General features: G+C 35.3%; 2 protein-coding genes across 2 annotated transcripts in view; one reads left to right on the forward strand and one right to left on the reverse strand.

Moving 5' to 3' along the window:
- thoc5 (THO complex 5) overlaps positions 1-5,970 on the reverse strand; it is a 9,891-nt gene extending 3,921 nt beyond the window's left edge. The window contains 13 exon segments of the mRNA XM_082159897.1: positions 846-949; positions 1,034-1,077; positions 1,453-1,471; positions 1,473-1,531; positions 1,613-1,745; positions 2,500-2,614; positions 2,704-2,850; positions 3,053-3,150; positions 3,284-3,397; positions 3,479-3,622; positions 4,713-4,775; positions 5,049-5,146; positions 5,828-5,970. Of these exon segments, the coding sequence (XP_082016023.1) occupies positions 846-949; positions 1,034-1,077; positions 1,453-1,471; positions 1,473-1,531; positions 1,613-1,745; positions 2,500-2,614; positions 2,704-2,850; positions 3,053-3,150; positions 3,284-3,397; positions 3,479-3,622; positions 4,713-4,775; positions 5,049-5,144 (1,136 nt within the window). The 5' untranslated portion in view covers positions 5,145-5,146; positions 5,828-5,970.
- Positions 5,971-6,289: 319 nt separating this feature from the next.
- LOC309490840 (transmembrane protein 248) lies at positions 6,290-11,531 on the forward strand. The gene is made up of 7 exons (XM_082160118.1): positions 6,290-6,439; positions 7,599-7,782; positions 7,859-8,093; positions 9,637-9,781; positions 9,860-10,010; positions 10,786-10,923; positions 11,067-11,531. Exons 2-7 carry the CDS (start codon positions 7,624-7,626, stop codon positions 11,085-11,087), a joined length of 849 nt encoding a protein of 282 aa, XP_082016244.1. The 5' UTR covers positions 6,290-6,439; positions 7,599-7,623; the 3' UTR covers positions 11,088-11,531.
- Positions 11,532-11,810: the final 279 nt, after the last annotated feature.

Genomic DNA, 11,810 nt, shown 5'->3' on the forward strand with positions numbered 1-11,810 from the left:
AGAGAGAGAGAAATAACACAACCTGTACTGTTAAAAATTACTAACTTTATAATTCTAACTAAAAGTAGCTAAAACTACTTATGGGGACAATACATTTAATTATATAAAAATATTACAAAAAAAACAAATCTGTATATATCTGGTCCAGAAAATCACAATGATTTCAAATATAACAAACTATTTCAATTAAGGTGACAGCAAATAAATATCTATAATATGATATGGTATAATATAATATACATGACAATTGCAAAGTTTGGGACCACCAGTACGTTTTAGTTTTTTTAAAGAAATGAATACATTTATTAAGCAAGTATGCATTAAATTGACAATAACGAGGTTTATAATGTTACAAAAGATTTCTATTTTAAATAAATGCTGTACTTTTGAACTTTCTATTCATTAAAGAATTCTGAAAAGAAAAATGTATCAGTTTCCACAAAAATATGAAGCAGCACGACTGTTTTCAACATTGATAATAATCATAAATGTTTCTCGAGCAGCAAATCATCATATTAGAGTGATTTCTGAAGGATCATGTGACACTGAAGACTGGAGTAATGATGCTGAAAATTCAGCTTTGATCACAGGAATAAATTACATTTTAACATATATTCAAATAGAAAACAGCTATTTTAAATAGTAATAATAATATTTCACAATGTTACTGTTTTCACTGTATTTTTCATCAAATAAATGCAGTCTATATATATATATAAAGAATGGAAAACAACGATAAACACGTTGATTCCAAGAACACTACTGAGAGTGATGATGCAAATGAATTCAATCAGTTATTAAATGTTTTAATAGTTTAATATGGTGCAGCAGTGGCTCAGTTTCACGCACCTTTACACTTGAGGTCCACGCAGAGCGAGAGAGGGTGACGTCTCAGCATCTCTTTACGCTTGTCATCCAGTTGAGCTCCTACAGTCGCGCGCCGGCGCTTCTGAACAGAGAGAGACAGGAAATGACAACATTAGCACACAAACGACAAGATAATGAACTGGAGAGGATAAAACCAGATTCTGACCGTGTTCTGTTGCTCCTCCTCTGCGTCCGAATCACTTTCGTCATCTGAGACAGAAACAGGACATGAAATATAATACTGCACTGATCATCACACACACACACAAACCAAAGACGCACAGTGTGACGCAAAGTTGAGATGTTGGTGCCCAGAGAGAAAAACAATATGTGGTGTCGGAGGAAAAGAGAGACTAAAAATGGCGTATTTTTCCCCGGTTTAATTAAATAATTAAATAAAAAAGTGAGAAAAAGCAGACAAATAAACATTCAACTTTGGTCACAAATAGAACTGGAAATAAAAGAAAGTGTGCTAAAGTCGGTAGAGTGGTTATCTCTTATCTCATCTATTACAGACACACATGCGCAGTTCTCATTGTACCTCGAATCACCGTAAATGCACTAAGTGACCGTTACAACAGGTACCTTGCGAGTCCTCTGGGGGGTCTGGACAGAGCTTTGGCCTCATCCACGTCTCCACTGATGCTCACAGACAGATGTTTGTCTGAAATGCACAATTGCATGATCTCATGATCTAGGATTCATCAGAAACACAAGGTCTTGCAGATACCGCTGAGAACCTTACCGCAGGCCTGTCCGTACGCCCCGGCCTGGACCAACAGCACATACAGAGGTGGCGGCAGGTGACGGGCGACCTCGGCCTGCTTCTGCATGTGCTCGAACGGCATCTTCAGATACTCCTGCACTGGGACAGACGCCTGTGAGAGAGAGAGCGAGAGAGATCCGTCAGTCTCTTCCTGTCTAAGTGAAACAGAATAAGATGCGATGTGACAATAGAGGCTTTCGGACCGGAGGAACTTTTTCATAGTTACTAGAACTATTAGCGGAAGTACCTGAATTTTGGCATGTTCGCACCATAGCAACTGGGAACGATTTTGGAGGAACTAATTTAGCTCCTACTTTAGAGACGGTCTAAACCAGCACTACAGGAACTATCCGTGACGTTAGTGTTTGCTGATTGGCCGAACGCACACGAAACACCATATATTTACTCCAGAAACTAACTCTACGCACATGGGAAACAGTGATAGATGGACCTCTTAACCTTCACGCTGAGGAGAAAATCTAACGCAACTTTGAGGACACCAAGCGAAACATGATTATGTATTTCTGCTCAGCTAGCGACACTGGACATCAACCACACGGCATACGCTAATACCTTTCCATATACTGTCTATGTATAACAGTTCTATCTAATAACGTATAAGACAGATCGTAAACCAATTAACAAGGAGAATGTGAGCACTGTGTTTAGGCTCTGGCGTTCTCAGCGACGTCAAAATAAAGGTCACAACAACAACAACTTCACTTCAGAGTTTCTACTGGCGGTGCGAATGCAAAACGGAAAAAGTTCCGGGAACTATTAGTTCTCAGGGAACCACCCTTGTGGTTTGTTCCTAGAGCTACCCGGTGCGAAAGCCCCTTTAAAAATATATCAGTCTAAGGTTTCACCTGCATGATGTTCTGCAGTCCAGGTTGTAAACTGCTCAGATATTCTCTCTTCTGCTCAATGGCTTTCTGAATCTTCTCCTTACTGGTCAGAGACGTCTTATACTGCTCCGCCAACCTGCATTATGGACCGCCGATGATGTTTAATGATGTTGTTGAAGATTCAGAGGTATTTGAGGGCTATGGAGGGTCGCTGATGTGCGTTACCTCTTCCTCTGCTCTAGTTCCCAGTCCAGGCGTGCGAGCGTGAGCTGGTGCTGATCGTCGCGTGTGACGTGAGGGCGTGAGATCTCAGCCGGAGCCTCCTGGAAGAACTCCTCCTCACTCACCAGCTCGATCTCCTCATGCTGAGACCTGGAACACAGAGACGTTAACATCTGCTTCACACAGGTGCCGTACTAGCCATTAGCATCTGCTCTACGTAATCGAGTACGTCAACGTGTTTTTCCAGCCCTGGAAAAATGTTTATTCACTCTAGACATTTTTTTTTCCATGAGATTTTCAGACCTGGAAATACATTTTAAAATTCCCGTGACATTCCCTCTCTGACACTCACTTGAACTCCAGACATTTTCCGATCTCTTTCTGCAGGTGCATGACCTCATAGAGCAGATTCTGCAGCTGCAGGTGAAGAACATCCACTCGCTGCTTCGCCTGCGGACAGAGAGAAATACTGTTGGCTGAAACAATCGTTTATCAAAAAACTGGACTGAAACTAGAACAAAGCAAGCCTGTGAGTGAGCATATGCTAAATCAGATCAGTGTTGTTAGCGTTGACTGCGTTCACCTCATGTGTCTGGTCTCGGCCTTTCTTCAGTCGCATGTGTGCCAGGCGGTTGAGTTTCTTCAGGGTAATGAAATGAACGCTGCTCTGTCTGCGTCTCTCCTCGATCTCTGCACTCTATAGGACGCATAAAGCAAAAGGTCAGTTCCATTTAATTCCATTGTCCGATTTTAGACGCACGGCAACTGTGAAACTCACTCCGTCTTTCACGCCGCCGGCTTTCAGCTCCTGGATTTCCGCCATGAGTTTGGCCAGAGCGGCACACGTGTCCTTATACAGCATGTAGTCCTGCTGCGGGTCTCTGCCCTCAAGCTCCACCTCCTCATTATACACACGGACCTCCTGAGGGACACACACACACACTCAGAGTGACCAGAGAACACACACACACACACACACACACAGCCCTGCCTACCAGCTGAACATGATCTGTGAACCAGCAATACAACTACAAAACCGTGAGATATGAGCCTCCTCACCCGAAAGTGCAACAGAAAAGGTGTCGACAGCTGAGCAGGATCCAAAATCACATGCTGATGGCGGGAGAACTAAGAAAGTTTCATTGGCTGTAATTATTACAGCTCTCTGAAATATTTGATTCTTGATAGAGCACCGTAACTGAATATTTTAATGTTTAATATTTTTTTTAAATCGAAACATTATTATTATTATACCTAACTTTATACATTTAAAAATGTGTATAATAATAGTATCATTGCTAATAATAATAAAAAATGTATTGTTAGACTCAGTATTTTTGTTATAATGAGGCTAGACTTCATAATTGATTGTTAGTTTAGTTTTATTGATTTATATAGCACATTTAATAACGACAGAGTCGACCAAAGTGCTGCACAAAATAAAAATAAAAACAAATAACAGAATAAAACAAAACACAAATTATTGTTTACAATGAACTATTTTTAATGTATAATAATAATTAAAATTAATATTAGAGGTAATGCTTTTATTATATATATACACACACATACATACATATACACATACATATATATATGTGTGTATATGTATATATATATGTATATGTGTGTATATATGCATGTGTATATATATGTATGTATGCACGTATGTATGTATATATATATATATATATATATATATATATATATATATAAACATATACTTCTTTTGTTATATTAAATATTTCTATTAATCTATATAATTGCTATATATATCAAGATTACGTTCCTCAGAAATATACTGTCAGTTTATTTATAACATTAATATTGTTTGTTATTCATACAGAATATCATTTTTATCTCCTACTTTATTCTTCGCCATTTGTAAAATAAAACGCCCAAATTACAATATTCATTGACATTTGGTGCTCAATAAGTGTTAATTTTGGACCCTGCATCTGTCAGATAGAAAGAAGGAGGGCGAGAGAGAGAGAGACAGATCTCATAGGAACCTGATTCTTTGCTGTAAACAGCTTCCTCTGTCCGATAAGATGAGGTCCGGCGGGAATCTTGACCTACATACACACGCCACATGAGTCTCACATCAACAGATCTGCTCACTGGAGCTCATCTGAACATAACTCATGAAAGAAGAAACACATCTGAAGCCTAAATGAGTGGAACATGCTGGATTGTACCTTCACCTGCCTCAACCTGACCTTCCTGAACTTGACATGTGAACTGACTGCACTCAGCTGCACATGAGAGTTATTAGAGAAAAAGAATGAGTAGAGGGTTAGTGGACTGCTCTGCTGAAATCATCTCCAACGCATTTCACAGCCGCTCACCTGATCACTCTCTCCTCGACCGCGCTTGGCTTCTGGAGTTCCTCCTTCACTGCGGATGACCTTCGGCTTTCTCTTCTTCACAGCGTCTGAGGACATGACTGAAAAATGAAAGAGATCAGAATGAGCATAAATCAAAGATTTAAAAATAAAATATTAATTTGTGTCAGTTGTCAAAATGCCTCCAAACATAAACTACAATCTCCTGGAATAAAATATGCTTTCATGTATTACTACTACAATATTTCATAATAAAGCCGAGGACATTTTAAAAGATTATGAAGGGGAAATTACGTGATTGTTTTTTTTATATTTAATCTACTTCAGTGTTTTTATTGTAAGCTAAAACTATTAAATAGTTTTTAGTAACTGAAATAAAAATAAACATAAGCATTAAACTAAAACTGCAATAAAAAATAGAACCATTAAAAAACTAAAATTAAAAATGAAAAAAGCACGTAGCAAAATTAGTAAGACTTTAACTAATAAATTAAATATTATAAATGTATATAAATAATACTAAAATAACTCATCTGCTTTGAGTAAGACGTCAAATGTATTTTAAATATCACATACTACGTTATATGTATCGTATGTTTCTTTATTATGTATTAGTTTAGAAAATGATATCATATATTGATAGCTAGTTCAATAAACTATGCTATCAGGTTAGCATCTTGATGAAGTAACAGCACAGCAGCAGATCAATTTAAACGCTCGAAATGTATCATGTTGTGTTTAAATTAGATTCACCGATAAATCTGGAAGCATAAAAATCTCACCTTTCAACTGCTTTTATCCAATCTAAGTATGTAAAAAATGAATTTGATTATTAACTTGTGTCATTCAAACAGCAAGAATGCGCAGGCTGGATGCGGGAGGAAACGACGGACAGCACTTCCGCTGCTGGATTACATAATAAAAGATCTCTATATCAGACAAAAAGGTCCGAGCGAAAAATATCTATACCTCATCAAATGAATGACAGAAGAAACTCAGAAAAAAACTAACATTTAATTTAAACGCCCGATTTAAATGTAATTCATTTAGATTGTATTAATGCTGACTGCTGTTTTTTCTTTTCACATATTGATTATATTACATAACAAACACATAATGCGTTTAATACTATTTTAATTGCTTTGAACTAAATTATTTAAACTATGTAACACAAAACACAGTGTTATCTTTATTTAGATCAAATCTAACATGTAAGAGTTGGAATTTCTGCTTCTTCGCCACCGGACTTTTAATTTGGAATTAAAGCTGTCTTGAAGGAAACCCACCTGTGAGGAAGTTGCTTGCGTTGCTATCAATCAATATTTACATTACTACATTTCAACCTGGTCAACGTTCAACGTCCCTACGCGCTAATTAAATGAACCTAATTAAAGGTAAGTGGTCGGTAAACTTTATAATATGATCAAATGATGATTATACAATTTAGTTCATGTGTCAAATATAGTGTTTATAGCCTAGTTTATGCAGTTTAGAAGTGAACTATGTTATCAATAACATACTATTAGATGATTATGTGTTTATGTTTGCCGCGGTAAGTACGGTATGAGCATTTTTCAATGTACAAACATGAAGAACCCATTTAAGTATTTGATTAACGTTATAGATGCATACTACGTATGCTACAATGTTTAGTATACAACTAGAGCACACAGAACCTTACATTTACAGGGTTGCAAACAGTGTTGGTGTAATGAATTGCTAATCTAATTACTGTTATTTATTTAATTACTTGTCCCTTGAAAAAGTAAATTAAGGTATTACTCATTTTTTCTGTAATTTAATTACAGTTACTTGATGTAATTGCATTGAATACTACATAGACTACAACAATTTTATATAAAACAATAGTGGATTCAACATCAAAATGTAATGTTAAAACGTACGTTTTTAATGTGGCACTTATCAAGAATAATATATGCAATTGAATATTGTTTCTTTGAAATAATTAAAAGAGCAGTTTCACGTCCATCCTTGTATTGTTCAACTTGTTGAGGTTGATATTATTAATAAGTAATCCAATACTTTTTATAATTACCAATACAATACTAATTACTGGAAGTGTAATTAGTACAGTAATCTAATTACACTGTTGATACTAGTAGCTAGTAATTAATTATTATTTTTTTAGAGTAACTTACCCAACAGTGGTTATAAATAAGCTGGAAGTAATTACAATGAATATTTTGACATGCGTTTATATATATATATATATATATATATATATATATATAAGGCCTATTTAAGTTTAATTTATTTCTATTTCAGTTTTAGTTTTTATTTATTTCCCGTTAGTAATTTCAGTCAATTGTCAAAGCAGCATTTCTAATTTTCATTTAGTTTTCATCTAATGTTTCTATTTTATACTTATAATATTTTATATTTTGTGTATACTTACTGCTTTTTAAAAACCAGAGGCTCTGTAAAATGAAATTATACCAATTTTTTTTTTTTTTTTTTAAGGAAATAGTTATATAGTTCAATATCCATTCTGAATACAGGCATTCAATATTTTACATGGTTTAAACCTCACAGGTGGTGTCTTCGCTCCTGGTGCATTATGGGTCAGTGGAGGCCCGTGTCTAACCTGAGAGATCAGGTCTCTCGACACCCTCCTGTGGTCGTGTTCTTCCTCGGTCTGCTGATCATCTCCATAACTTTCGTCTGCACTGGACTTTACTCTCAGAATCACGACATCAAGAACCCTGACATTAGCGTAGTGAGTATGACGATCACTGCTGTAATGTTTGGGTTCTTCTTTACTGGCTAACTCATACCATACGCTTGTTTTCCAGGACTGGAACGGGGTTCTGGGTTCTATTGCTGGTTTTCAGTTCTGCACACATGTGAACGACACGGATGCACCGCTGGAGGAAGACTCTCCCCGAATGGTGGAACATGCAGATACGACAAATATTTCCATGAGCACGTCTCATGTTTCCTTACTGGTGCCGCTGGTGTTTATAGGGGACGTCCCAGACGACACTGTCATTAGTGCCACAATGCTGGGCAGCCAGCTGGGCATCAAAGGTTTGTGTGTATGAGATTTTTGTATTATTTACATAATATTACAGGTTTTATATGTCTATTTTTTTATCATTTATTTTAAATTTTTATTTTAGTGCAAATTTTAATCATTTTGTTATGTGATCTATTGGCATTTTTATTTTATATATATATATATATATATATATATATATATATATATATATTAGTGCTGTCAAATTGATTAATTGCGATTAATCGCATTTATCATAAAAGTTTGAAAATATGTGCGTGTGTATATATATATATATATATATATATACATATATATAAACAAAAAATGCATTTAGCGATTTAATTGATTTGACAGCACTAATATATATATATATTACTATATTACTATTTTTAATGTTTTTGAAAGAAGTTTCTTCTGCTCATCAAGCCTGCATTTATTTGATAAAAAATATGGAAAAAAAATGTAATATTGTGATATATTATTACAATTTAAAATAATTGGTTTTCAATTTATTATACTTTAAATTATCATTTATTTCTGTGATGCAAAGCTGAATTTTCAGCATCATTACTCCATTCTATCACATGATCCTTTAGAAATCATTCTAATATTCTGATTTATTATGAGTGTTGGACACAGTTCTGCTGCCTAATATATTTGATGAATAAAAGGTTAAAAATAACTGCATTTATTCAAAATAAAAAAATATTTTCTAATAATATAAATCTTCTTTACTATCACTTTTTATCAATGTAACACATCCTTGCTGAATAAAAGTATTGATTTATTTCAAAAAAAAATAAAAAAAATTACTGACCCCAAATTACTGACCAGTAGTGGATATTGCTGTTACAAAAGATTTCTAAGCAGCAGAACTGTTTCCAACTTTGATAATGAATCATCATATTAGAATGATTTCTAAAGGATCATGTGATAGACTAGAGTAATGATCCTGAAAATTCAGATTTGCATCACAGAAATAAATTATAATTTAAAGTATAATAAATTGAAAACCAATTCTTTTAAATTGTAATGATATATCACAATATTACATTTTTTTTCCCATATTTTTGATCAAATAAATGCTGGCTTGATGAGCAGAAGAAACTTCTTTCAAAAACATAAAAAATAGTAATGTGTCCAAACTTTTGGCCTGTACTGTATAATATATATATATATATATGTACACTTCTGATTACAAGCTCGTCGCATTCAAGCGCTTTGTTGTCGGAGAGAACAGGAATCATGGACGACACCAGGTTTATTCTTGCCTATTTAATGTTTATGACCCACCCAACTCGGGAACTTGGGTATCAAAATGATCCCTGAGCTTACCAGTGGTAAATACAGAGGGCGTTCATGACACGTCCAAATTTATACTAGGAAACTCGTATTTACGATAATTCCGATAGCATGTGAAGGCAGCGTTAGACTTCCATATGATTTGTTCTTTAAATGTTGTGACTGTAATATTTTGTAATATAATATATTAAGACATATTTAATGGAGAGGAGATATAGAAATGTATTGCATAACAGTTGTTTTAATATTGCTTTCTCCTAATGTCTACAGGGGCCGCAGCGAAAGCATCCGTGAACATTTCTCTGTACATCCACACTGATGTTCCCAACAATCAAACTCCTGCCGGGACGCAGACCAGTCGACCACTGAGCTGTCTTCATTTCACCGCCCTGACCCACGTTCTCCCTCACACCCCGTGAGAAGCTTATACATACACACAGCCCATTTTTGGTTGTGAATAAACATCCTGCAAGCTGATTTACTGATCTTTCAGGTCACCTCCAGAATGCCCAGCTGCGGAGAACGTGGATAAGAGCGCTTCACCTGTCAGGACGGTTGCTGTCGAATCAAACAAGCACAATTCCCCACACTGCTTTGGTCTGGAGTTCAAATCAGATCCACACCTGACGGTCCTGCTCACTGAGGTAGAAAACACAATGCAGTCGTTCAGACAGAATCAGCCAAATATTGAATTAATGAATGTATAATTGGCAGGGGATTCTTTCTGTTGGACGTGTGAAGATTCCATATCAAGTCAAGTCACTTTTATATAATACTTTATACAACACTCTCTAAAAAATAAAGCTTCTTCATTGGTTGAATGAACATGAAGAACAAGTTCCATGAAGAACCTTTAACATCCATAGAATCTTTTTCCATTCCATAAAAGGTTCTTTTAGTTTAAAAAGGTTCCTTAGATTACTCAAATGTTATTCACACTAACAAAAGATGGCGATTCTTTTAAAAATGTCCACTGAATGGTTCTTTGGGGAAACAAAAAATTGTTTTTCTTTGGAATTGCTGCAAAAAATAAATCTGGTAGCACTTTATTTGAGTCCTTTTCTCCCCATGTACTTATTATAGTTATTACAATAACTAGGTAATAACTAGTTACTCACCCTGAACATACCCTTAACCCCTGTAGTTACCTTATATTACCCAGTACTTTTCTTAGGTAAGTACATACAGGTACTGTAAAATAAAGTGCAACCCAAAAACCCATTTGGAATCTTTATAACTTTTATAACGTTAAACAAATTCTGTTTCAACTGTAATGCAGCTCTACAGAAGACAATAGTGTCATTATTCAGCTTAATTTAGTTCAATGTTATTTCAGTTTCAGTTCAATAACTGCATCAGTGTGTACCATCATATAAGCAGCATCTAGCTAACCTCTCCACTTCTTTATTGTTTGACTAGGATGAAAAAGCCTTGTGCCGGTATCACCTGTTGCTGGTCAGTGTTGCACTGCTGGTTGTCTGCATCCTCATGAGTCTCTGTGGAAGTTTCTCTTCACGTTCATCATCACGTTCTTACCAGGGGAACGATCTTCAAAAGGTAGTACCTGATGTAGAGCTCTCTTAGTAATCTTTAGTATTAAACTCTCTCTGATTTGCATTTTTTTCATGATTTTTATTGCATGAATTAACATGCGTTATACAGTTTGTTTGTAAAGTGTTTCAATTTTAAATTATTCATAGGGATCACTGCTGAGCCCATGAGAAACATCTGCAGAACATCCACATTTGAGCCTGAACTGGCTGTCAGAAGGCATGAAGACACTTGCTGCAGAAAGAAATTAGTGTTTGGGTATTCAACAATTTTCCATTGCCAACATGTTGGTCTTGTGCAACTAAAAAAATTGCAACCAGTTGTGCAGGTTGCTTTCAGAACAGATCTGGTCTACACTTGACGTGACTTTATTTCATGTTTCATTGCAACACTATGTTATGATTATACAACTGTTAACAATCACAATCCAAAGAACATAACCTGAGACGTATGATTATAACATAACTACTATACTCCAAGAGGAAGTTAGATGATTGGAAGCTTTCTTTTGACGTCACATTATATTAATTTTATTTAAATGCATTAAATACACATCATTTGTTAATTTTTCTAAAAACAAAATGTATTAAAATATGTTCTTTCTGCTTATGTAATGATGTCTGAACATTATTCAGTGGTGGTGCATTCACTTTTAATTCAGATACAAAAAAACTGCACGCAAAACGCACTTACCGGTTGTGGACAACACTTCACAAAAACCACTCATTAGCTAGAAACTGGTGAAAAGATCTTGAAGTGAACACTAATTCACAAAAGAATGCAATGCATGACAGTAAAACAACATCTGGAGTTATATCACAATTTAGCTAAATGTGATATTACGGCCTGGTTCCACAGACGGGGCTTAGATTAAACCAGGATTAAATAACTTT

The sequence above is a fragment of the Leuciscus leuciscus genome (genome assembly GCF_965113295.1).
Source record: "Leuciscus leuciscus genome assembly, chromosome: 25".
Classification (NCBI taxonomy): Eukaryota; Metazoa; Chordata; class Actinopteri; order Cypriniformes; family Leuciscidae; genus Leuciscus; species Leuciscus leuciscus.